This window comes from Sus scrofa, chromosome 1, assembly GCF_054392235.1.
Source record: "Sus scrofa isolate SSC_HxYL_T2T_F1_AM1 chromosome 1, Sscrofa_HxYL_maternal_Yorkshire_Landrace_v2.0, whole genome shotgun sequence".
Lineage (NCBI taxonomy): Eukaryota > Metazoa > Chordata > Mammalia > Artiodactyla > Suidae > Sus > Sus scrofa.
The window spans coordinates 276,027,692-276,055,294 of NC_139383.1; the positions used below are offsets into that span (position 1 = coordinate 276,027,692).

The 27,603-nt window shown below is 40.1% G+C and overlaps 3 protein-coding genes across 8 annotated transcripts in view; 1 reads left to right on the plus strand and 2 right to left on the minus strand.

The window, feature by feature from the left end:
• OR1B1 (olfactory receptor family 1 subfamily B member 1) overlaps positions 1 to 27,603 on the minus strand; it is a 381,661-nt gene that overhangs the window by 290,152 nt on the left and 63,906 nt on the right. The window lies entirely within an intron of this gene.
• LOC110258975 (olfactory receptor 1J4-like) overlaps positions 1 to 27,603 on the minus strand; it is a 244,516-nt gene that overhangs the window by 153,007 nt on the left and 63,906 nt on the right. The window lies entirely within an intron of this gene.
• LOC100524970 (olfactory receptor 1L4-like) lies at positions 20,149 to 22,189 on the plus strand. Of its 2 annotated transcripts, XM_085012744.1 has the most exons (2): positions 20,149 to 20,168; positions 21,280 to 22,189. In XM_085012744.1, the coding sequence occupies exons 1-2, from the start codon at positions 20,149 to 20,151 to the stop codon at positions 22,187 to 22,189; spliced, it is 930 nt and encodes a 309-aa protein (XP_084868870.1). The 2 variants fall into 2 exon arrangements, with proteins under 2 accessions (XP_084868870.1, XP_013849283.3); XM_013993829.3 differs by lacking the exon at positions 20,149 to 20,168 and having other exon boundaries at positions 21,180 to 22,189.

The following is a 27,603-nucleotide window of genomic DNA, read 5'->3' on the forward strand; positions in this document are numbered from 1 at the left end:
CTATCAGATTTACAGTCCCAGAAAATATGCAAGGCATATAGACCATGAGGCAGGGCTCCTGAACAGTCAGCTTAGAATTCTGCCTATCATACTTCTGTTTACCTGTCACCTTTCCTGTAGACAAGTACAAAAGCTCAGGGGTTCTCCCACTCACCAGAACAGACATGTGGTCATGGTAGCTACATCTTTTTAAGTTAGAAAGATCACCATCAGTGCCTCTAAGACACAGTATAACCATCCTACTAAGGTTGATTGCTGCAGAAAGATAATGAGGTACTATTCAGTTAGTAAGAGACAATAAATAAAATGCTATGAATAATGACATGAGGACACTGCCTCATGTAAAGGACTCAATAAATGGTAATTGTTATTTATTGTTATTACTACTGTGATTAATGAGATCCCTTTAGCTCTCTAGATACTCATTTCATGCTGATCTAGACAAAGTCCAAATACTAAACTTTTTCAAGTGAAAAGGACAGCTTTAAAGAATTGTGAAATGACATTCTAATAATTTGGGCATTTTAGGATTCCTTACTGGCAATTTGGGCTCAGGATGATATTTGAGCTTCCTAAGCTGTTAAACACAGCTTGATATTACTAACATCATTGTGTCTCCTTCTTTAAATAGCCATTCTGCATATAAGTATAATTAAAGCAAAAATATAAAAACAGCACTAATTAAACATTCCACAGAAAAGAAAGTCATGGACTTGGAGAATACACTTGTGGTTGCCAAGGGGGGAGGGGTGGGAGTGGGATCAACTGGAAGCTTGGGATTATGAGATGCAAACTATTGCTTATGGAATGGATCAGCAATGAGATCCTGCTGCGTAGCACTGAGAACTATGTCTAGTCATTTATGATGGAACATGATAATGGGAGAAAAAAAGAATGTATACATGTATGTGCTGTGCAATAGAAAAAAAAAATTATATTGGGGAAATAACAGGAAATTTTTTTTAAAAAGTGAAACCAGATCTGAGGCTAATTCTTTCTCTATTATACTTAATATTGCTAATTTCATTTCAATAAAACACAATCTATTATATTATCTTAACATTGTTCATTTGAATTTTACTGAGTGTTGTAGTTTTGTTTACATTTAAATTGCAAATTTTGGTTAGTTTTTACAATTTAATTTTGCCTTGGATCATTGCTCTAGGAAGACTTTCTGGCTAATGTGTGTGGGTTGGTAAGAATGAAAAAACACATCCATCCACGTCAGTGTTCAGACAGCTGCTGTGTAAAAAGGGGAAGTGAGCTCTTGCTTGTGTGCTAGGTACAGTGATACATTAAAACTACAGGTTCACTGCAGCATCATTCATAATAGCTAAGAAACAACCTGAGTGTCTGTTGACAAATGAATGTACAAATAAAATGTTGTGAATATATGTACAATGGAATGTGATTCAGCCATGAAAAAGGAAATCTTGCAATTTTTAACAGCATGGATGGACCTTGAGGACATTAGGCTAAGTTAAATAAGTCAGACAGGAATTCCTGACATGGCACAGCCAAAACAAATCTGACTAGCATCCATGAGGATGCAGGACTGATCCCTGAGCTCGTTCAGTCAGTTAAGGATCCTGCATTGCTGTGAGCTGTGGTGTCATTCACAGACATGGCTCAGACACTATGTGCTATATTGCCCTTGGTCCAGCTATTTTATCAATAAGACCATATCTATCTATCTGTCTACTGCTAATATATATATATATATATATATATATATATATATTACATAAAGTAAATGAGAGGAGAATCAAGCCAGCATATGAGAATAAAATCAATTAGACACAAAAGAAGGAAGTAATGAGGAATTGAGAAACAAAAAAGATGAAAGACATACAAAACAAGTCATAAAATGGTAGAAGTTAAGTCCTTCCTTAGCTGCAGTTACTTTAAATTAAATGAATTAAGCTATTCAATTAAAAGGCAGAGGTTGGCAGAATGAGTTTTTAAAAACAAACAACCATGATCTGACCATAAACTGTCTACAGGTGACTCAATTTAGATTCAGAGCCACAAATAAAAATGAAAGATTGGAAAAATATATTCCATGAAAAAATAACTAAAAGAAAGCAGAGGTGGCTATGTTAACTATCAGAAAAAATATATATATAGACTTTTAAGTAAAAAAATGGTTACATGAGATAAAGAAGGACATTATATATTGATAAAAATGTCAGTACCTCAAGAAGCTATAAATTCTGGTCACCCACTATGCTGTACTTTAGGTCTCCAGAACTAATTCATCTTAGAGCTGGAGGCTTGTACTCTGTGATCAACAGTTTCCCATTTCTCTCCCCACCTCCCCACCCCTGGAAACCACCAATCTACTCTCTGATTCTATGAGTTGTTTTTTAGATTCCACACACAAGTGATATCACACAGTACTTGTCTTTTGATGTCTCACTTGTTCTCTCTTTTTTATTTCTTTTTAGGGTCACACCTGAAGCATATGGAGGTTCCCAGGCTAGGGGCTGAGTTGGAGCTATACTGATGGCCTATACCACAGCCACAGCAACAGTGGGTCTGAGCCATGTCTGTGAACTACACCACAACAATGCAGGATCCTTAACCGACTGAACGAGCTCAGGGATCAGACCTGCATCTTCATGGATGCTAGTCAGATTTGTTTTGGCTGTGCCATGTCAAGAATTCCTGTCTGACTTATTTAACTTAGCCTAATGTCCTCAAGGTCATTAAATTTAAATTTCTAGAAGTTTTTGTAGGTGTGGGTATGTGTGTATGACCCCCCAAATCTGACCAGGTGCTTCCCAATTGCAGCATCTGTGTTCCCCAGTCATGGGGTGATGGAACGATTGTCTCTTTTTTTAAAATTTATTTTTACCCACTGTACTGCAAGGGGATCAATTTATCCTTACATGCATACATTTTTCCCCCACCCTTTGTTCTGATGAAATATGAGTATCTAGTCATAGTTCTCAATGCTACTCAGCAGGATCTCCTTGTAAATCTATTCTAAGTTGTATCTGATAAGCCCAAGCTCCTGATCCCTCCCACTCCCTCCCTCTCCCATCAGGCAGCCACAAGTCTATTCTCCAAGTCCATGATTTTCTTTTCTGTGGAGATGTTCATTTGTACTGGATATTAGATTCCAGTTATAAGTGATGTCATATGGTATTCATCTTTGTCTTTCTGGCTCATTTCACTCAGGATGAGAGTCTCTAGTTTCATCCGTGTTGCTACACCACAAATGGCATGATGTCATTCTTTTTTATGGCTGAATAGTATTCCACTGTGTATATATACCACCTCTTCCTAATCCAGTCCTCTGTGGATGGGCATTTGGGTTGTTTCCATGTCCTGGCTATTGTGAAGAGTGCTGAAATGGACATGCAGGTGCATGTGTCTCTTTAAGTAGAGTTTTGTCCGGATATATGCCCAAGAGTGGGATTGTGGGGTCATATGGAAGTTCTTTGTATTGATTTCTAAACTGTTCTCCATAGTGGCTATACCAGTTTACATTCCCAAACTGTTCTCCATAGTGGCTGTACCAGTTTACATTCCCACCAAGAGTGCAAGAGGGTTCCCTTTTCTCCACACCCCCTCCAGCATTTATTTGTGGACTTATGTATGATGGCCATTCTGACTGGTGTGAGGTGGTATCTCATGGTAGTTTTGATTTGCATTTCTCTTATAATCAGCGATGTTGAGCATTTTTTCATGTGTTTGCTGGCCATCTGTATATCTTCCTTGGAGAATAGTCTATTCAGGTCTTTTGCCCATTTTTGAATTGGTTGATTGGTTTTTTTGCTGTTGAGTGTACAAGTTGCTTATATATTCTAAACATTAAGCCCTTTTTAAAAATATTTCCAATGTATGGATATCCTATGCCTATCCTGGGCTATGGGATCATTAGATTTGCAACAAATAAATCACTTAATTGACTATTATTTATCCAGCTCTATGCCTTTACACATGTTTTGGTCTCCACTCTTCCTCACCTCCATGTGCATAGAGTGAAGTCATCACTTGAATCTTTCTGGGGCTCCTTGCCTGTGTGTTCTTTTCTCTTAGAGATGCCTGTTTTTCTATATCTTTTCTATCTGTTGATTTTTTTTTTCAGAATGAAGGAAGGTTTATTCATTCTGTTTAATCAGAAATGCTTCCTATGGCCACTGGAGGCAGAGTCAAAAAAAACCCAAAAAACATATACTTCAATTAAAAAAAAATCAATGGATGCAAACTAATAATAACCCTTTGGTTTAAAATGCCTGATATGAAAGACCATTTCAATTGAGGTAAAGAATGAATTATAAAGGAAAACATTCAGAAGAAGAGCAAGAAAGACATATACCATAGTTTTCATTCATGTGTGGAATCTAAAAACCCAAATAAATGAAGTGAAACAGTCTCATAGTACAAACCAGTGGTTACCACAGGCAAGGGGACGTTGTGGGAGATGGGGGTGTAGATATGGGCAAAACAGGTGAAGGGGATTAAGAGGTACAAATTCCTAGTTATAAAAATAAATCACGGGGATGTAATGTACAGCACAGGGAATATAGTCAATAACATTGTAATAATTTTGTATGGTATGTAAATCCATAAAAATATTGTCTTACTAGGTTGCACACCTAAAACTAATATAAGGCAAATACACCTCAATAAAATAAGAAAGATGAATTATTTTATGAGTCAGAATCGTTTCCAATGTGCCTCAACAGGAAATCCTAATTTTATTTTATTTTTTATTTTTATTTTTTTTGGTAACTCAATTCTGCCTTTTTTCAACCCAATCCAACAATCTCTCAGTGACTTCCGATTTGTAATTTAGCCCCATTCATTCATTTCCCACTTCTCATGGCTATCTTTGCTCCTTCCAAGTTCTGTTTCTAATCTCTCAGGGATTATGCAACATCCTCTGCATGTTTACAAAGAGAAAGAAGTTCTTTTATCAGATTGGTCTATCTTTTGGTCCTATACAGGATTCTGTGGCTGACATCTGCCTGTGTTCCATTCATTTGTCACCACGCATGACAGCTAGGGCTTACTTTTGAGAATGGAGACTGGTTCTCGTTACTGTTTATAGTGCACAAGGATGATCCAATGGAGATGACATTCATTCTTAGCCACCATGCAGTGGGTCTTGCCATGTCCCTTTGATGTGAATCTCTCTACTCCCTACCAAACTGGCATTTGTTCTCATTCATTCTCTAATTTGAATGAGCCAGTCTAGACCCTTGGTATGGCCATCATCAAAAAGTCTACAAGCAATAAATGCTGAAGGAGGTGTGGAGAAAAAGGAACCCTGCTATACTCTTGATGGGAATGTAAAGTGGTGCAAACACTATGGAGGACACTATGGAGGTTCCTCAAAAAACTGAACATAGAAATACCATTTAACACTGGGAACTGTATCTAGTCACTTGTGATGCAGCATGATGGAGGATAATGTAAGAAAAAGAATGTACACACGAATGTGTGACTGGGTCACTTTGCTGTACTGTAGAAAACTGACAGAATACTGTAAACCAACTATAATGGAAAATATAAAAGTCATTAAAAAAAGAACTACCATATGACCTAACAATCTCACTCTTAGGCACATATCCAGAAAAGAAACTCTAATTTGAAGAGATTTTTACCCCAGTGTTTACTGCAGCATTATTTACAAGAGCCGAGACATGGAAGCAATGCAAATTTCCATCAACAGAGGAATGGATCAGGAGTATGTAGTACATATCTACAGTGGAATACCACTCAGCCATAAAAAAGAATGAAATAATGTCATTGGCAGCAACATGGCTGGACCTAGAGATTATCATACTGAGTGAAGTAAGTCAGACATAGAAAGACAAACATCATATGATATCATGTATGTGTGGAATCCAATAAAATATAACACAAAAGGACTTATTTAAAAAGCAGAAACTTGGGAGTTCCCATTGTGGCTCAGCAGAAACAAATCTGACTAGCATCCATGAGAATGAAAGTTTGATCCTTGGCTCCTCTTAGTGGGTTAAGGATCAGGCACTGCAGTGAGCTGTGGTGTAGGTCACAGATGTGGCTCAGATCTGGCGTAGCTGTGGCTGTGGTCTAGGCTGGAGACTACAGCTCCGATTTGACCCCTAGCCTGGAAAACTCCATATGCCATGGGTGTGGTCCTAAATAGGTAAATAAACAAACAAACAAAAACAAATTCAGAGATTTCAAAACCAATCTCATGGTTATCATGTAATGGAAACCACTGGGGGGAGGGACAAATTGGGAGGGTGGAAGTAACATACACACACTATTGCATAAAATAGATGATTAACCAGAACCTGCTGCATAGCACATGAAAGTCTACTCAATAGTGTGCGATCACCTATACAGGAAAAAATAATGGATATGTGTATTTGCATGACTGATTCACTTTGCTGCACACCTGAAACAAATACAACATTGTAAATCAACTATAATCTAATAATTTTTTTAAAAAGGAAAACCTTTGGATTACCTCAAGGAAAGTACTGAGGACAATATCTAGTACTCTGGTATATACAAATTGAACGCCATCATTTTCTTTTTTTTTTTCCTTTTTTTGTTTTTGTTTTTGTTTTCTGGCTTTTTTGAGCCACACCCACAGCTTATGGAGGTTCCCAGGCTAGGGGTCGAATGGGAGCTGTAGCCGGCAGCCTATGCCACAGCCACAGCAAAGCCAGATCCAAGCCACATCTGTGACCTATACTACATCTCACAACAATGCCAGATCCTTAACCCACTGAGCAAGGCCAGGGATTGAACCTGCAACTTCATGAATGCTAGTCAAATTCGTTTCCACTGAGCCATTAAGGGAACTCCTTTTTTAATTTTTAGAATGAATTGTGTCCCCTTCAAAATTCATAAGTTGAAATCCTAATCTCTAGCATCTCAGAAGGTGACTTATTTGGAGAGAAGTTTTTTAAAGAGGTAATTAAGACAAAATGATGTCATTAGGGTGGGCTCAGATACTATATGACTGGTGTCTTTATAAAAGGAAAAATTTCACACACCAAGGGAAGAGCACGTAAAACACAGGGAGAAGATGACAGCCAAACAGGCCTCAGAAGAAACTAAAACTGTCAGCACCTAGGTCTCAGACTTTTAGCATCCAGAAGGTTGTGAGAAAAAAAATTCTGGTGGCTTGAGCCTCCCAGTCTGTGATAACGTTGTTACAGCAGCCCTAGCAAACTAAGACCTTTTTTTTTTTTTTTTGTCTTTTTAAGGACACACCCAAGGCATATGGAAGTTCAGACTAGGGGTCAAATCAGAGCTGCAGCTGCCAGCCTACATCACAGGCATAGCAATGCCAGATCTGAGCCACTTCTGTGACCTACACAACAGCTCATGTCAACACCGGATCCACTGAGCAGGGCCAAGGATCAAACCCAGTCTTCCTGAATAGTAGTCAGGTTCCTTACTACTGAGCTACAACAGAAACTCCCAAGACAATACTTTCAATAAATTTCCTGGTGATAACTGAAAAGTAAATTGAACTTAAGGTCTCAACTTTTTATCCATAGCAAAGGCTTTCCACATGTCTTCCATTTAGGCTAGAAAATTAGTTTTCCAAATACGAAGGTCTCTTATTTCTGGATTATTCAGGAGAATGTAAAACTGGAAACTTTCCATAATCTCTAGCTTGTCTGAGAATAAGACCTAGAACTCCACTAGTAAGAGATTGGGGTGCAAAAGTCAATATGAGAACAAAATGACAAGGGAAACCAGATTTAAACGGAAGCCTTAAGGACATAAAGAATCACTATAACCTAAAGATATTGGAAGATGTCCCTGCCATCAGCCCCATCAATTATGTGGGAAATATGAGAGCCACCTTCCTGTCAAGCTTACACTTTGCCATTTTTCTTTGAGCAGCCTTTTCCTTAGCAACTGCATGGAAAGAGGCAGCTGGATCTTAGAGTGGAATCCAAATTCTCCTGAGTTCCCTGGTCATAATGGCCCCTCTTAATTTCCATCATCTGCTGAGCTAGCATACACTTTTTTACCATTTCTTTTTAATACGTTTAAAGATGCTAGCTGATGTACATGCAATAGATTGTCACAGGTATGTAACGGAAACTAGCACAAATCAATCACGTCCAGTTCTGACTGATGGGATTTAATGACCTCATTTCAAAGAGGAGGAAATTGCTCTTTCTCTTCTGGCCCCATGTGCTTTGGGATCAGGTGACCCAGGTGCAGATGTGGGGTGAAATCTAAGAACCACAATACAAATAATCTCGAAAGTAGTACAGAAACATCAAGAAACCCTGATCACAATGATATGAATCCCTTAAGGGGGTGGACCCCAAGTTCCTGAGGAACATGCACTTTTCCAGAAAGCATAACAAGAAGGGCCTAATGAAGATGCAGGCCAACAATGCCAAGGCCATGCATGCACGTGCTGACTCTATCAAGGCTCTTGTAAAACGCAAGGAGGTCAAGCCCAACATCCCATAGGGTGGCAGCCACAAGCTCAGTTGACTTGCCTACACTGCTCACCCCAAGCTTTGGAAACATGCTCCTGCCCTCATGGCCAAGGGTTTCAGGCTCTTCTGGACACAGTCCCAGGCCAAGGCTCAGACCAAGGCCAGGCCACAGCTGAAGGTCTAGCTGCAAGTCCAGCTCTGGCTCTGACTCCCAAAGTTTCCCAAATCCCCACAAAGGCTCCGCAATAGAGGTGTTTATCTGCCACTGTGAGGACAGAAGCACTGGTGTGATCCCTGGGCTGCTGTCAATATGGGGCTGGTGTCTTCCTGTGCTATTTGTAGAAATAAACCTGTGGGAGGATCTGTCCAAAAAAAAAAAAAAGATGAGAAAACTAAAGTTCAAAGAGGTGAAGTGACTTATCCAAAGTCATGAGCAGGGAAGTGGTAAACAGAACTCAAACTCAGAGTTGCTCAATGTGAAACCCCAACTGCAAATCCAAACACTATGGGGAGAAGTGGGCACTGTCTGAGGCCACGCCTTAACCTGCCTGAGGATATCACTAAGGACAATCATGACCTTCCACAGAGCCTTTCTTTGGCTTCCATTCTGGAAGAGTTCTCAACCAGATGAGCCAACCTTGTGATAAGATCAACACTTTTGCCCTCGAGAGACAGCAAGTTTTTCTGACTAGACAGTGGGATGGGGGTGCCTGGGTGGTCTGTTTCTCTGACCAAGGTCTGTGTTGGGATCAGTTGTGACCCATGGATACGCTGAGACTGACTTGTGCTAAGGGAGTCCAGGCTTAGTCCCCAATGGACCATGCACAAAGAGGAGCCATATTTTACCTCTGGACTCTATTTGATTAGGCTGTAAGGAGCTGCCCTGAGTGGTTAATTAGCATCAAAGTAAAGGAGCCTGGAGGATCACCAGCAAGATCTCCCTTGAGCCTTGTTAAAAAGCAAAGATGGAACCTCAACCCTCTGAGGGAGCTTCTGCAGCAAAAGTGGCTCAGAAACTTTCCTGACACATTGTTATGAGTGAGGTGTCCTGGTTTTCCTCCTGTGCTGCTCTCAAGGGGCTACATTCTCATTTAATTCTAGAAAGATGAAAGAGGATACCATAATTCTGAGGCTTTGTCTCCTCTCATCTGAGGCCAATCCTCAAGGCAGCACTGAAGGAAGCTACTGAATAACAAGTTTTAGAGGGAGGGGTTTTTCATAATGAATTTTATTTTTCCATTATGGCTGGTTGACAGTGTTCTGTGAATTTTCAACTATACAGGAATGTGACCTAATCACACAGATAGAAATACATTCTTTTTCTCACATTATCCTCCATCATGCTCCATCATATGTGACTAGATACAATTCCCAGTGCTATACAGCAGGAACACATTGCTTATCCATTCCAAGGGCAATACGTTGCATCTCTTAACCTCAGATTCCCAGTCCATCACACTTGAGGGAGGGAGGAGATATATAAAGCAGTTCTACACAGGGCCCTTTCCCCTTGTTATTCCCTGGATAATATTATCCTTGATGCATACAATACAATTCCCCTATTCCTTTTTCTCTCAATGAAAAACCTTTGTGATAGTGTCTACTTTATCGAAAGCAGCAGTTCTAGGCATCTTCTGTGCATTTAGCATCACATGGGGAAATTTAAAATAATCTAGATGCCCAGGACCACATCCAATAACAATTAAATCAGAACATTTGTGACAACACCCTGGTATCTGTAGTATTAAGTTTCAAAGGATGTTCCATTCACCAGTCAAGGTTGAGAACCACTAATTTCTTCAGAGGACCCCAGTTGTCTTGAAATTTGTTAGAGACAATGTGGTGATTTTAGGGTTCAGCAAATTAATAACCTTACCCTCTCTCCTAGGTATGTTTTCATATATCATAAGAGGTTTTTTTTTTTTTTTTTTTTTTGTCTTTTTGTCTTTTGTTGTTGTTGTTGTTGTTGCTATCTCTTGGGCCACTTCCGCGGCATATGGAGGTTCCCAGGCTAGGGGTTGAATCGGAGCTGTAGCCACCAGCCTACGCCAGAGCCACAGCAATGCAGGATCCGAGCTGTGTCTGCAACCTACACCACAGCTCACGGCAACGCCGGATCGTTAACCCACTGAGCAAGGGCAGGGACCAAACCCGCGACCTCATGGTTCCTAGTCGGATTTGTTAACCACTGCGCCACCACAGGAACTCCTTTTTTAGTTTTTAATGTGCCATTATTTGATGCCAAGGAATTCCATTGTGGCTCAGCATGTTAAGGATCTGGCATTATCATTGTCATGGCTCAGGTTGCTGCTGTAGCACAAGTTTGATCCCTTGTCTGGAAATGTCCAAATGCTGCAGGTGTGACCAAAGAGAAAAGAAAATAATGCTGAGAGATGAAATAAAGAAGGCACTCTATTAAAATATTTTAATTATATGTTTCTAATCTTTCATTCTATTTTCCAGGTTTTATTTCCAAAGGACACTGATAACACATGAATACAGTCAAATTGTAGGATTCAAAGTGAAAGTCCCTTCTGACTCCCACCTACAAACCTGTTATATGTAGAAATATATTTTAACATAAGCACACTTAAAGATTCATAACATTGAAATCACACTACATAAATATATTATCTTGCAACATGAATTTTCATCTAATAAGATGTCTTGGAGATGACTCAGTTCCAAGGCACTACTATGTACAATATACACTATTGTTTTTAACTGTTCCCTAGTATTTTTGATTGTTTTAGGGCTGCATCTGTGGCATATGCCAGTTACCAGGCTAGGAGTCCAAATGGAGATGCAGCTGCCAGTCTACATCACAGCCACGGCAACATGGGATCTGAGCTGCAGCTGAGATCTACACCATGGGTCACAGCAATGCCAAATACTCAACCAACTGAGCAAGGCCAGAGATTGAACCCATGTCCTCATGGACACTAGTCAGTTTTGATACCACTAAGCCACAATAGGAACTCCCTCTACAGTATTTTAATATCATTTTATAATATGAAGCCACTACAATTTAGTTAACCATTTCTCTATTCCTGGACATTAGAGAGTTTCTATTTTTTTCTTGTCTCTAGTATAATTAATACTTACATAAACATATTCTACATATATATTGTTCAAATGCACCCTATGCCTTCTATACATAAAGTGTTCATACCAAACTGCAGGGGGTGGGAAGTTTGTTTTCATATGGAATATTTGATAAAAATCATGGTCCCTGCCACAACTGAAATATTTTTATTTTATTATTGAGTTATTGGGATCCTTTGTATTGTGCAGATATTATATGCAGCATATTGCATGGATATTTTATATAGATCAATATTTTCTCCAAGTCTTTCTCTTCTCTTTCAACTTTGTTCATGGAATCATTTATCACATAGGTTTTCAATTTAAGGTAGTCAGACCTGTCAGTCTTTTATTTTAGAGCTTCAGGGTTTATAATTTGTTGGGGAAGAGTTGATCCACCCCAGGATTACAAAAATATTCTGTATTATCCTATTATAGTTTTATAGATTTTTGCTTTAGATTTTCAAATTCATCTGGAATTTATTTGTATATGTAGTAGTATACTAGAGATGTAAATGTATTTTCTTCCAACTGAATGTAATCCCACAATTTTCTTTTCCACCAGATGCTAAAAGGCTAAATGGGAATTCCCATTGTGGCTCAGCAGATTAAGAACCTGACTAGTATCTACGAGCATGCCAGTTTAATCTCTGGCCTCGGACATTGGGTTAAGGATCTGGCATTGCCACAAGCTGTGGCATATCTCTCAGACACAGCTCACATGTGGTGTTACACTGGCTGTGATATAGGCTGGCAGCTGCAGCTAATATTCAGCCCCTAGCCTGGGAACTTCCATGTGCCATAGGTTGCAGCCCTAAAAATGAAGCAACCAACAAAACAAAACAAAAAGATAAATGGCAAAAAAAGGCTAGATATATTTTTATGTAGGTCTTCTTCTGGATTCTAGTCCCATTCAAGTTAATAGATATCTACTGAGTGCCCTACTATGTGTTACATGGGATTTTCAGCACTGGAGATACCTTAACAGGACACAGTCACTGCCCTCAAAAGGACTCACAGCCTGGTGGGAAGTCTCCATCCACCAGGTGGGACAGAGACAACTACTACACAATGTGATGTCAAGTGGGCAAAGTGCTGTAGGAGGCTAGAGGCAATATTTGCTTAGTTTATCTAAAAAGTCCAGATAAAATTTACCAAAGAGATGGTATCAAAAGTAGGCCTCAAAAAATAAAGCAGAAGTTTTTGAAATGGAAAGGAGCAAGTTTTAGAAGTACAGTCCACTTGGAATGTATCCTTTTGAGCTGCCCATGGGATATTCTATAGGAGTACAGATGGATGTGCCTGCCTAGAGCTCAGGAACCATCTCCTATTCCAGTACCTACAGTGCCTGTCACCATGGGAACATGCATGGTTCTTAAGATGCATCAAAGCCCCATCAACAGAGCTCAGTAGGATGGAGAAGGGAATGGGAACTGGCAGGAAGATGGATATTGAGGACACGGGGACATGTACACCATCCTCATTGTATCACTAACATTTGTTGAGGGATAATTATATGCCAGGTAAGACTCCCTGGGCTATATGATAGGTCCATGTTAGTCATCTATTTTACATTTAGTAGTATGTACCTGTTAATCCCATCCTCCCAATTGATCATTTCCCCTGCCATGGTTTCCCCTTTGGTAACCCTAAGTCCAATCTAAAAAAAGATTGTTAGCCCAAATGTATAAAGAATCCTTAAGACCCAAGAATAAGAAAGCAAACTACCCAATTTTCAAAAATGGCAAAAGACATGAACAAACACTTCCCTGAAGAAGATATACATATGGCAAATAAGCATACAATAAAGATGCTCAACATCATATGCTATCAGTAAAATGCAAATGAAAACCACAAAGAGATACTACTACACACCCATTAGAATTGCCAAAATCAAGAACTGACAACACCAAGAGCTGAGGAAGACAGAGCAACAGGGAACTCTCATCCTTGGCTGGTGGGAATGTAAAGTGGTACAGCCATTTGGGAAGACAGTTTGGTGGTTTCATAGTTTCTTATAAAACTAAACATACCCTTAGCCAGCAATCATATCCCTTGCTATTTACCCAAAGCAGTTGGAATCTTATGTCCACACAAAGTATATATGGATGTTTATAGCAGCGTTATTCATAGTAGCCAAAATCAGAAAGCCACCCAGATGTCCTTCAGTAGATGAATGGATACATAAACTGCAGGACATCCAGATGCTGGAGTATGATTCAGCTACAAAAAGAAATGGGAGATCATGTCACGAAAGGAGAGGGAGAATTTTACATGTCTATCACTAACTAAAAAAGGCCAATCCAAAAATAATCTAAGATATATGATTCCAACAAAATGACATTCTAGAAAAGGCAAACCATGCAGACAGTAAAATGATGAGTGGTTGCCAGGGATTGGGGGAGTGGGGGGAGGGGTGAACAGGCAGAGAACAGAGGGTTTTTTGGGCAGTGAAATGATTCATATGAAACACTTCTTTGTATCTACACTTACTATGCATTTAGCAAATCCACAGAATGCACAACACCCAGAAAGAACCCTAATATCAGCAAAGGACTATGGGCAAAAATACACCAAGGTGTGCTCATTCACTGTAACAATGTACCACTTTGTTGCAGGATGTTAACAACAGGAGAGACTGTGTGTATGAGGACAGGGAGGATATGAGAAACTTTATTCTTTATGATCAGTTTTGATGTGAACCTAAATTGCTCTAAAAGAAAAGTTGAGTTAAAGAAGAAAAAGTAGAAAAAAATTTAAAAAATCAACCCCAAATTTGTCTTTACATACAGATGAGGACAAGGTAGGTTAGTGAAGCTGAATAACTTGCCCATTTAGTCATAGTGAAAATGGGATTCAAAAGTAAGAAGTCTGGCTTAAAAAATTGAAACAATAAAATGTTTAAGAAAGGTAAACAGCAGTGCCAGCGTCTGAATCTATTTCTCTGGCTCCAGAGCTTGAACCTTAATCCCTTGCCATTACATGACACCTGCACCTAGACACCATCGTCCACGCAGACACAGACACTCAGAGAGGTCAGAGGTCGTCACTTCTCCATCCTGTCTACACACTGACACCCACAGGAGCACAAGCATGTCCAAATAGCACATACAGTGTACCCACACACACATGTGCATAGTGCACTTGCACCTGCATGAACACACCTCCAACCCTGTGGCTTCACGGCTCTGCTGCCCTTCCCAGGTGCAGAGGCTACACCCCTGGAGCCCAGGCTCCCAGGCTCCTGGACACAGAGATCAATGAGGGCATCAGGAAGGCTCTTCCTCCTGGGAAGGCTGCAGGGCTCCTCCCCCAGGGCCCAGGCTGGCTGGGGGCTAAGGGGAAGACACCCCCCCGGAGGGGCCTCCCTGCTGTCAGCAATTCCCACTGTGGGCAGAGAGAAGAACCAGCAGGGTCCTGAACTTAGAGCAGCACTTCAAGCTGCCTCCTGCCTCAGGGATTCAGAGCCTGTTCACAACCTATCAGCAGGCCCCCAGGCCTTCTCAGGACCCAGAATCTCATCTGTCAAGCCCACAGGTAGGCAGGCTGAGGGGTGTCTTTGGGAACAGAGCCTGGGTGTTAACTTCTTCCTGTGATCTTTTCCTAACCCCATCTTCCCTCCTTCATCTCAAAAGCCGGGAAACATTGACCCTCCTCTAGTTTTTCCTCTCTCTCCTTTGAACCACAGATCCCACATTTTGGGAGACCCTACTCTGGGTGAAGCACTGGTTCCTGCCTTAAAGGGTACTGTCCACATCCTACAACCCAGAGCCACACAGTCACCTCTGCCAGGATATCAGTCATCAAGGGAACAAGGGAACAAAAAAGTGAGGATCAGGCAGGTATTAAGAGCACACATTCTGAAATCATTAGACTCCACCTAACCTAGTTGTGTGGTCTTCAGAAGTTGCTTAAATCCTTCTGCCTCACATTCATTACCTGTAAAGTGGGGTCTGTAAAGACTAAGTGTGTCAATGTATGTGAAGTTCCTAGAGCAGCATCTGGCACATGTAAACACTGTGATTCTCAGCTAGGACATGAAAGTGGTTGAGAATATGCTTGGGAAACAGCTGCAATGAAGTGGGGGTCTCAAGGTGGAGATACCTGGGTGAGGCATGGCTGGCACAGCAGGGGACGCAAGAGACTGGTTTTCAGCAATTATTCTACTTTAGGTCCCTCTGGTGGATAAGATGGATACCAAAGGAATATTAAGACAAAGAAAAGACAATTATTCACAAAAAGGATTCCAGTTGGCATATTGTAAAAGTCCACCTGCCTTGACATCTGCAATAAAAGGGGCAAAGTAAAGCTTTCATATGATAGGGGAGTGAAACCTCGGCAGAGAGGAGAGAGTTCAGAAAGGGGAGAAGGGAAAGACCATCCTGAAAAGGGCCCTGCAGAACCTGGAGCAGGACATCTCTGTTCAGCAGGATGCACACCTGTGTCTTACTGCCAGCAGTGGGAAGAGAGGAGACAAGGAGAAGTTGTGTTTCAAAAAAGTGGGCTCAATTTTTTAGCTTCCACCAATAAGTGATATCCTACAATATCTGTCTTGGACTTACTTCACATAGTATGATAATCTCTAGGTCCATCCATGTTGCTGAAAATGATACAGAAAAACTTATGCACCTGCTGTACAGCACAGGGAACTCTACTCAATATTCTGTGATACCCAACATGCAAAAAAAATCTGAAACAGAATGGATATGTGTATATGTATAAATGAATCACTTTGCTGTACAGCAGAAATTAACACCACATTGTAAACCAACTACATTTCAAAACAAAAGTGTTTAAAAAACAAGTTTAAAAAACTTTTTACAGTTTTGTTGAAGTATAATTGATTTACAAGTCATATTTAAAGCACACAATTTGCTGTGGTGATGGTACATGGTAATATACAAATGGCATTTGAATCTCCAATAATAGGGATAGGCAGACAGAAAGTTAAAACACCCCCACCTTATTGATGGTACATTGAGGGGAATAGACCTTCCCAAGGCATGAGGAAATACACAATATTATCACTTTCAGGTAAAATGGAAAGGAAGTCCCTACTCTTTTGAGAAATGTCACATAGATACGAAGAATTCCAAGCTCAGGACCAAGTAGGGTCAGATATCCCTTCACCATCAGGGAAAACAAAGTCCCAGAACTGAGGTTAAAAGACAAAAGGTAAGACATGGGGAAAGAGTTCAGAGTCAAATCAGTGCATTTCCCAGGAGTGGAATGGATAACTGCCTCATGTTGGAGGTATCTGCTAAAATTGTCTATATTCTGGGAGATCCCATTATGGTGCAGCATAAACGAATCCAACAAATATCCGTGAGGTTGGATCCATGGCCTCGCTCAGTGGGTTGGGGGTCCAGCGTTGCCATGATCTGTGGTGTAATTCTCAGACACAGCTCACATCTGGCTTTGCTGTGAGCTGTGGGAAAGTCCAGAAGCTGTAGCTCCCATTGGACCCCTAGATTGGGAACTTCCATATGCCAAGAATGCAGCCCAAAAAGAAAAAAAAAATCTAGGTTCTTAACTCCAACTCAGCTGTCCAGCTGTCCATCTCCCAGAATATACTCTATGCTTCCACAAAAACCTCTCCTGAATGCAAAATATTTATGTACAAAAATATCCATTTTGACATTGTCTGTGATGGGAGGAAAAAGTATTATGGATAAATGACCCCATTTCTGAATATGTGTATGTATCCAGGCAGAGAAAAAAACTTTAAAATATACCCTCATCTCTAGTTCTCTGGGAAGTGTAATTTTAGGTAACTGTCAACTTTTCATTATAAAATTATTAAAAGAAACATGTGCCCCTTATTTTTTAAAAGTTAAATACGGAAGGAACTCCCCCATACCCCTCCGCCCCCATCCCTCTCACTTTAGGAGTTAAGGACACCACAGAAACACACACACCACACAAGTACAGCATAGAAAGGAGAACTCTTTCATGGACAAAAATGAGATTATTCTATATCCATTGTTTTGCAACTTGTTTTTGTCACTTAAAATATCGCAGACGTAGTGTAACAGGGATGACACAGCCCAGCAAGGAATAGCTCCTGCTTAGCCATCAGACAGCCTGAACTTTGCTAAACTCATTTTTTTAAATCTGTAAAATAGGGATATAATGGTGCTTATCTCTTAGGATTTGGAGACAATAAAATGATAAAAGACATGTAAAGACTTAGCTCAGTATGTTGCATATATCCAGGGCTAATAAAAGTTTACTAGCATTACTCATTTAAATTCTTTAGAGTATGTGATATGAAGTAATGCTAATTCACTGTAAATTATTTTAATAATTCAACTATTTGTGGATATTTAGGTTGCATTATCTGTGGGTTGTTTATTTTGTTCATCTGTTTGCATTGTTTTATTTGGTATTATAAGGAGTGCTACAATAAAAATGTGTGTATGTAATTTTGTGCTACACATATATGACTACTTTTAAAGGATAGATTTTTATAAATGAATTATTGGATAAGGAGATGTAGGTTTTCAGATATGATGGAAACTACCAAAAGGTTTATTTTGATAACCTCCTGACTATCAGGTTATGTAAGGGTCTTTTTCCCCCTGGATATTGTAAAAAAAAAAAAAAAAAGGTAAAGCCATTCCAATGAATGATAATTATACTTAAGTATAATTTATATTTTCTAATCACCAATGAGGTTGAACATCTTGTATGTCTTAATTGGAGAATATGTTGTATATATTTTCTTGGAGCCTAGAATTTCTACCTTGTCTTACTGTCTCTTTTGGTTTAATTTTCACATTATGCCATTTAGTCATTCATGCCCCCTACATTTTATTTCTTTTCTTGGAATGGCATCCCCAATGTGAGACCATAAAACATGTTCCCTTTAGTTTGGGCTAATCTATTTTATAGTTTGGATTGTTTACATTTAGATAATTCATTTATAAGAGTTTTATTGCAATGTGCAGGTTAGAGAGAAACCCTGCCTTAATTTTTTCCAAATGTTCAGCCAGTGTCATAAAGGTCACTTATTTAATAGCTCATCATTTCTCCATTGCTATGAAATAAATATTATATATTAAGTTCTAGATACATCTAGATCTACATCCATGTATATATACAGGTACATACAATTCTTTATGTTGATCCATTCACTTATTCTTCTCTGTGCGTACCATTACCTTATTGTTTTTCATTATTATGTGCTTTGATTTTCAGTTAGAAAAGTCATCTCTCATTATTGAAGTATTTTCAAAATGATCTCGCCTTTCCTTGGCCATTTATTCATGTAGATGACTTTGAGAAGGACCTTCTCAAGTCCCATTAAATTCCCTTGAGGTGTTTTTGTAGATGATGTGAATTTTATTAATTTGAGAATTGACTTTATGTCCAGATTTCTTGAGATATAATTCACATGTAACACTGTGTAAATTTAAGGTATATGATGTGATGATTTGATACACTTATTAACTGCAAAATGATTGCCACAGTAGGGTTTGTTAACACCTCCATCACCTCACAGCATTATCTTTGTGTATGTGTGTGTGGTGAGCACATCCAAGATCTACTCACTTATAAAGAATGGTGGTCACCAGGGATGGGAATTGGAGGAACTGAGAAAACATTGTTTAAAAGTACAAAATCACAATCATTAGATCAAAGAGTGCTGGAGATCAGCACAGCGATTATAGACAACAGCACTAAATTAGATATGCACTTCAAAAGTAGCTAAGAGACTAGACCCTGCTTACTCCCAACACAAAGAGATAAATGATCATTACGTGCGGAGAGAGGGGTGTTAGCTAATGTTTGGATGGTAATTATACTGCAGTATAAATACATATCAAATCAACATGTGGTTCACTTTAATGTACACAATGTTACATATCAATGATATTTCATAAAATAAATAAGTGAATGACCTACTCTTCTATAAAGTATATAATATTGTGTTAACTGTAGTCACCATGTGCCATTATAGATCCCCAGAACTTATTGATCTTATTAACTGGATGTTTGTACCTTTGACTCAGACTGACACCTGCCCATTTCCTCCACCCTTCAGCCCCTGGCCACCACCCTTCTACTCTCTCTTTCCAGGAGTTTGTCTTTTTTAGATTCAGTCATGAGAAAGAAGGAAAGCCTACCATGTATGACAACATGAATGGACCTTAAGAGCATTGTGCTAAGTTATATATGTCAGACAGAGGAGTACAAATGATGTATGATATCATTTACCTGTGGAGACTAAGAACAGACATTTAAAAATATTGAATCTTCCTTTTTTGGAGTATTGCATTTCCACTCAGTCTGATCATTCTTTCTATTCCATTATAGTTCTATAGCAGAATAGTTATTCTCATCTCTTTTTACAAACTCCTTCTCAGATTGATTCCTAATTCTATTTTAGACTTTCATCCCATTGCCAATTGAAACATTTCATATGTTTTTCTAATACATGCAAAGTATTAGTAATTGTATACTTACTTTGTATCTAAACACCAGGGAAATCCTCATAGGTTTTTAAAGTGTGCAGATGTTCCTCTTGGATTTTTGTAGATGGACAATCAAATCACTTTTTTAAGTGTAAGTTTCATTTTATCTAATCTTTATGACTCCTCTTCATTCATTTTGCTTTTTCAATGGCTTGAACCACCATATGAGCAATGTGACACAATAGTAGTAACCGAGGCCATCTGTGCCTCCTCTTTCCATGGTATTGGTGGGAATGGGACTCTTATATTCAAAGGGTTATATTCTTGTATTATTGGAATCTTTAGAGTGAGACCATCAAAGTTTGTAGTCAGGAAAAACATGTATTTAAAGGAATAAACTCAGTACCATAGGAAATTCCCTGTAGGGCAGTTGACCTTTGAAGAAAGTGAGGGGAAGAAACATGACATCTTCCTGAGTTAAAAATACCCATTTAACTTCACAGTCAGCACTCCAAAGCCATAAGTTCCGCATTCACAGATTCAACCAACCCAGAGATGAAGTGGTACTTCACTATGTATTTGTTGAAATAATCTACATATCACTGGATCTGCATGGTACACCTGTGTTGTTCAGTGGTAAATTCTGTTCATATTTTGTGTGGCATTCCTCAACCAAAAACTTAGGCTTCAAGTGTCCAGATCATGGTTAAACAAATACAAATGCCTGAATAAATATTAAGCAGGTTTTGTTCAGAAGCCGTAGGAAAGTCTCATGTGAACTCTCTGGGACCAAAGGGAATCAACTGAATGCAATGCTTACTTCTGTCCAATCTCCTTGACCACGTGGACCATCACCTCTGGATGTATGAGTAGGAGAGGATCATGGTGAGAGGACCTCATTCATGGAGACCCACTGTATAAAAGCATCCTGATTCAAGGCATGACCTAACAGCCCCATCCCCTAAGACAAGAAGGGAGCAAAAGGAACAAGGGGGCTAGGATATCAGTCAAGAAGCAACCTCAGAACAATCTTTAGAAAGAGTACTGAGAAGAACTCAGACAAATTAGGAAACCTAGAATTTCCTAACAACATCCACGAAAAGTTTAGTTTCTCATGTAGGGAGCATCTTGGAATTATTTAAATTGCCCCTTGTTGGATTTTACCCCCTGATCTCTGTACTTTGTTGATGGAAATATCCTAACAAAGAGCAGCGGGCTTCTTCTTTATAGGCTGGCAGGTAGAGAACACGCCATCTTGGTCAAATTGCCCTTCACATCTCACCCAGGGTTCCTCCAAACTCTCTCCAGGAGGTCAAGGACATGGACATGGAGACAAAGAACTACAGCAGCAGCAGCATGTCAGACTTTACCCTTCTGGGCATCTCTTCCGACCCTCAGCTTCAGAAACCCCTCTTTGCTGTCTTCCTCATCATGTACCTGGTCACCCTGGTGGGCAATGTACTCATCATCCTGGCCATCCACTCTGATGCCCGGCTCCACACCCCTATGTACTTTTTCCTCAGCAACCTGTCCTTCATGGACATCTGCTTCACCACAGTCATTGTGCCCAAGATGCTGGTGACCTTACTCTCAGAGACAAAGTCCATCTCCTATGTGGGCTGCATGGTCCAGATGTACTTCTTCATGGCCTTTGGGAACACTGACAGTTACCTGCTGGCCTCTATGGCTATAGATAGGCTGGTGGCCATCTGCAACCCCCTCCATTATGACATGGCTATGAGCCCACGGCACTGCCTCCTCCTGCTGCTGGGTTCTTGCACCATCTCTCACTTGCACTCTGTGATGGGTGTGCTACTCATGTCCCGCCTATCGTTCTGTGCCTCCCACATCATCAAGCACTTCTTTTGTGATACCCAGCCGGTGCTAAAGCTGTCCTGCTCTGACACCACCTCCATCCAGATGGTGGCCATGACTGAGACCCTGGCTGTCATTGCAGCCCCTTTCCTCTGCATTCTCTTCTCCTACCTGAGAATCATCATCACGGTGCTCAGAGTCCCCTCTGTAGGCGGGAAGTGGAAGGCCTTCTCCACCTGTGGCTCCCACCTCTCTGTGGTGGTTCTGTTCTATGGAAGTGTCATCTATGTCTACTTTAGACCTCTGTCCATGTACTCAGTGGTGAAGGACCGGGTGGCCACAGTTATGTACACGACAGTGACACCCATGTTGAACCCTTTCATCTACAGCCTGAGGAACAAAGATATGAAGAGGGGTTTCAGGAAAATAAGGGACAGAATTCACTCATAGGAAGAACATGATAGAATGTCACAATTGGGAGGTGATCTGGTTACCCTTCGTTCCTACCCATTTTCACCTGGAACCCAAAGAGTTAATAAGTGGTGGTGTTGAACCACTATGAGAATATTGATCTGGAAGCTGAACCACTTGGTCTCTATCAATAACATTGAACGAACATATGTTAAATCCCATATCTCGTGCTGCCTCGAACCCAGACGTAGGAACAGTTTCTACCACTCACACAGAGGAATAAATCTCTCCCTAATTAACTCTTTCACATGCTTTACATGGAATAGTGGTCAAGAAATTATGAAGTTTTGCTATGTTTAAAAATAAGAAATAATGGGTTTATTGAAAACTGGGAAAGACTTTTTGGAGGAGTGAGCAAAGACTGTCATTGGGATGTTTTGAATTTTGATAACTGATGGCTCAATAGGATAGGAAATGGGCAGAGCGTTTCAAATAGTTGAAAATGGTTTTCTCAATCCAAACTCAAAAACAAATTCAAAGTGTATTAAAGACCTAGATGTAAGACCTGAAGCTATAAACCTCCTGGGGAAAAACATAGGCGAAACACTCTTTGAAAAATTGCAGCAATATTTGTTTCAGATTTTTCTCCTAAAACAAAAGAAACAAAAGCAAAATTTTTAACATGGGACCTAAGTAAACTTACAAGCTTTTTCACATCAAAGGATGCTACTGACAGAATAAAGAGACAACCTACTTAATGAGAGAAAATATTTGGTTAATATCCAACATATGTAAACATCTCATATGACTTAACTTGAAAAACAAACAATACAATTAAAAATGGGCAGAAAAACTGAATACACATTTTTCCAAAGAAGATGTGCAGATGGCCAACAGGCACATGGAAAAAAAAGATGCTCAATGTTTCTAATAATCAGAGCTGTGCAGATCAAAACCACAATGAGATATCACTTCATACCTATCAGAATGGTTATCATCAAAAGGTCTACAAATAACAAATGTTAGCAAGGACATAGAGAAAAGGGATCCCTAGAACAATGTTGAGGGGAATGCAAATTTGTATGACCACTATGAAAAACAGTCTGAAGCTTCCTCAACCTAAAAACAGAACTACCATAGGACCCAGTAATTCTATACCAGGGAATATATTTAAGAAAGGAAATCACTAACTCAAAAAGACGCATATAACCCAGTGCTCATAGCAGCACTATTTACAATAGCTAAGCTATGGAAGCAATTTTAATATCCCTAAATCAATGAATGGATAAAGGAAGTGTGGTGTACACACAAACACACACACACACACACACACACACACACACACACAGTGGAATACTACTCAGCCATAAAAATGAAATCTTGCCATTTGCAACAATGTGGATGGACCTTTAGGGTATTATGCTTAGTGAAATAAGCCAGGAAGAGAAAGACAAATACTCTATGTAGTCATTTATATGTGCCATCTAAAACATAAAACAAATGAATGGATATAACAAAACGGAAACAGACTCACACATATATAGACCAAATTACTGGTTACCATAGAGTAAAGCAGGAAGGGAGGGGCAAGATAGGGGTAGGGGACTAAGAAATACCAACTACAATGTAAAAAATAAATAAACAACAAGGATATTTTGTACAGCACAAGGAATATGGCCAAATCTTTCATAATAACTTTAAATGGAGGATAATCTATAAAAGTATCAAATCACTGTTATACATCTGAAACTAATAGAATAATTCAGCTATACATCAATAAAAGAAAAATGAGCAAAAACATAGTGGAAACCATCCAAGCTGGTAAAAGTAGTAAACATTGGAGTGGGTTTGAGAGACAGTGAAATGCCCTGTGGGGCTTGTTTGAAAGCAGTGAGAATAAGACAGGGGGAAAATAGAAAATGCTCCTATGCCAATTTACCCCTTTGCCAACACCAAAGGGTCATAAGAGTGTGAATTCTAAGTATTCAACTCCTTTTCCTTGCCTTTTTATTTTCTTTCTTTTTTTTCTTTTTATAGCCACACCTGTGGCACATGGAAATTCCCAGACCAGGTGTTGAATCAGAGATGCAGCTACAGGCCTATGTCACAGCCACAGCAACACAGGATCTCAGCCACATCTGTGATCTACACTGCAGCTTGCAGCAACGCTGGATCTTTAGCCCACTGAGCAAGGCCAGGATAGAACCCACTGAAGGAAGAAATCAGGTTCTTAATCCACTGAGCCTCAGTGGGAACTTCTCCTTGCCTTATTTTCTCCATGTGGCCAGAATCCCCCCCGAAATGCTCTTTATATCCTAGAAAAAGGCAGCTCATATCAGTCAGGATAAGCTGATGCTGAGGGAACTATAAATCTCACAATCGCGGGATCTTAGAACCAGATTTATTTTTTAATTCATACTCTACATTCACCATAGAAAAGCACAGTTCCACTCATTTTAACCTCTTGGGGACCAAAGCTCATAGAGCAACCACCATTAATCCTCACTCTGGCTGAAACTAAGAAAGCCTCTTGAAGGGTTTGCAATGGCAGTGAAATACTCTGTTCAGAAGCAAGCATAAGTTTCCATTAAAAGCTCTTGTTCCACAACAAATCTCAAGACCCCACCCAAACACAAGGGAACCAAGAGGCACGGTGTAGTGGTGTATCTATAAAGGGTAGAGCCAGCGGTATTCAGTGCACTAACTCAATGACCACTCCACAATCCCAATCACATGTAAATACATGTGTGGATGTGTTGCCCGATCAGTCCTTCCCTGATTAGGTTATTGTCAATAATCTCAGTCATGCAACATATAGATGCTCTTTGGAATCCTTTTCCCTCAATTATTTCATCAAGTTTCCATAACCACCAACTTTTATGGACCAAAAACCTGTTGCTGGCAGGACCTGAAATTGAATGCAAGTCTTTTGGCCTTAAAGATATAACAAGAGGTGTATAGCTGACCAGAAGGACACAGGAACCACAGGGGCCCAACATGAAGGTGCATTGCCATTGTTGTCACTATGTCTTCTTCCGATTATCAAGAAGCCATTGACATCCAGGGACCAAACTCATGTTGCAGTTGCTTTCATATTGGTTCAGGCACATTTGGCTTTTGCCACTGTCACCCACACATCAGTCAGCTTTGGGGAGGCTGGCTTGGAAGAGCTCTACCCATTCCAATTCCCCTATTTATGTGCTGGTTTTCTCATGCTCAACCAAGTACGTAAACCACTTCAGAATGAGAATAATTCAGACATATACATTCATTCATTCATTAATAACAACTTCCAGTAACTTAGAAAGTTCATTAATTCCTTGTATCCCAGGAAACATAACTTATTTTTTTTTTACTGTCAACCTCACTCTGCAGTCAGGCCCAGACTCCTTTTTTGAACAACATATAGTTATTCAGAAATCAAGGTCTTTTTGCAAACTGTTACATTTAGAATGGACGAGCAGTGAGGTCCTACTCTAGAGCACAGGGAACTATATCCAATCTCTTGGGATAGACCATGGTGGAAGATAATATAAGAAAAGGAATGTGTGTGTGTGTGTGTGTGTGTATGTGTGTATATATATATATATATGACTGAGTCACTTTGCCGTACAGCAGAAATTGGCACAACATTGTAAATCAACTATACTTAAAGGCAAAAATTAATTTAAAAATTAAATCAAGATCTGTTACTTAAAATCTTATAAATATTCCAAAACATTCAAAGAAAGAGAAACATAACTAGCAACCATGAGATAGCATATGAATGAAAGATTACCCCTAAACTTCTCAGTCAGAACTAAACTGTTGTCTTTTTCAGAATATGAATCAATTCCCTGAAGATGTCCTGCCACCATTCAGGAGTGAGCTCATGGGGGCAGGTCATGTTTGGAGACATTCATAAAAGGTTTGCAATCAAATAAGGAAGCCCAGAAACTGAACTTGAAAGTTACTAATAAGCACTTGTAAGAAGAAGTCCCTTCTGAACCTAGATAAAATCAGAGGAAATGTCCAAGCTGACCTTATGAACACCTTGCCAGGTTAGGCAAATTGCATCTGTATGACCCTTGGGAGACCAGGAAACTTCTTCACAAGTCCTCCTTCCACCACGCAGACACCTAGGAGGCTGGCTGATTCCAATAGTTAAATAATACTGCTGTAATCACGTCCTTGGATGAGAACATGACTGGGGAAGGGACTGGGGTCCTTCTATGCAGGCTCAGTACATATAAGTACTGGCAATTTTGCTCAGTCCCAAACTGATAAAAATTTAGTTCTTTGAACCTATTTTGCTTGTTTATCAGAGCAATTAACATAAACAAGGAGGCTTGTGAAACATGAAAGTTGAGGAGGGCCTGGGAAAGAGGGCTGAGTATTTCTGACAATGAAGAGGCTGACGGAGGAGGTATTAGCCAAGAGGCCTGAAAAAAAACCAATGTATAAGCCAATAATAGACCTTCCCATAGGCAGACACCAGAGGTGAGGGTAAGGATGCCCCCAACCCCCTACCCTCAGGCATAAGAATTTCCTTTCAGCCAAGCACACTCCAGCAGATGGCTCATCAGCAGAATTTAGACATGGCACAAGCTGATTAGTTTAGGAGGGAACCCAGTTCAGGACTTATGACTTCAAACACTACTGAGTTGCCCAGAGCTACTGCATCCCTGGACAGAAGACCTGCTCTGAAGGAGGTTTCCTCTGGGCGTATCAGGAATTTAAGACACATCCCATAAAGGAATCCTTAGCATTGTACCCAGAAGCTCAGGTTATCTGAGCCAGGGCCCTACCGACCTGCATGCATCCAGTGTAATTCTGGGTTTGCTGCACAGAAGCAGGAATGCCAGGGCTTAATGGACTAAGGAAACCTAAAAGTAAAGCCAGCCAGGACCCCCAGAGCATAAGAAACTGGGGACCTGGTCCCAAGCCTCTTCTACCACCATGTTCAGCCTGTCCATGCCTTGTAGAACATCACCAGGCTTCAGAGATTTGCCTCCTGGAGTCCATCTACCCCCAGGCACTATCCTAACCCAACACACCTGCCCTTTGTCAGCGACAAGGTAGAGCAGGTACCATCACTCAGAAGGATCCTGGGACTTAGGAACCATAGAAGGAGCCATAAGACCAGGATCTCATTTGGGCCACACCTCTGGCAAGTCAGAGGACCACCTGCCTCACTTGTGACGTGGGAGAAAGGACCTCCTGTGCAGAGCCACTGGAACCTTGAGACAGGCGATGCTTTTAAACTGAAGCCCCACACACAAAAGCCTCTATCATGCAGTAAAATACACTTTTTGCATTCCCTGTGTGTGCACAAGAAATTGTCTCTAGCTACTTAGATTTCAGTAGGTGAAACTGTGGCACATCCAGGTAATAGAACATCATTCAGCAATAAAAATAAATGAGCTACCAAGCGATGATGAAAACACATGGAAGAACCTGAAATGCATATCCTA

Coding starts and splice junctions, on each gene's coding strand:
- LOC100524970 (XM_013993829.3), top strand. CDS start 21,245: ATGGACATGGAGACAAAGAACTACAGCAGCAGCAGCATGTCAGACTTT.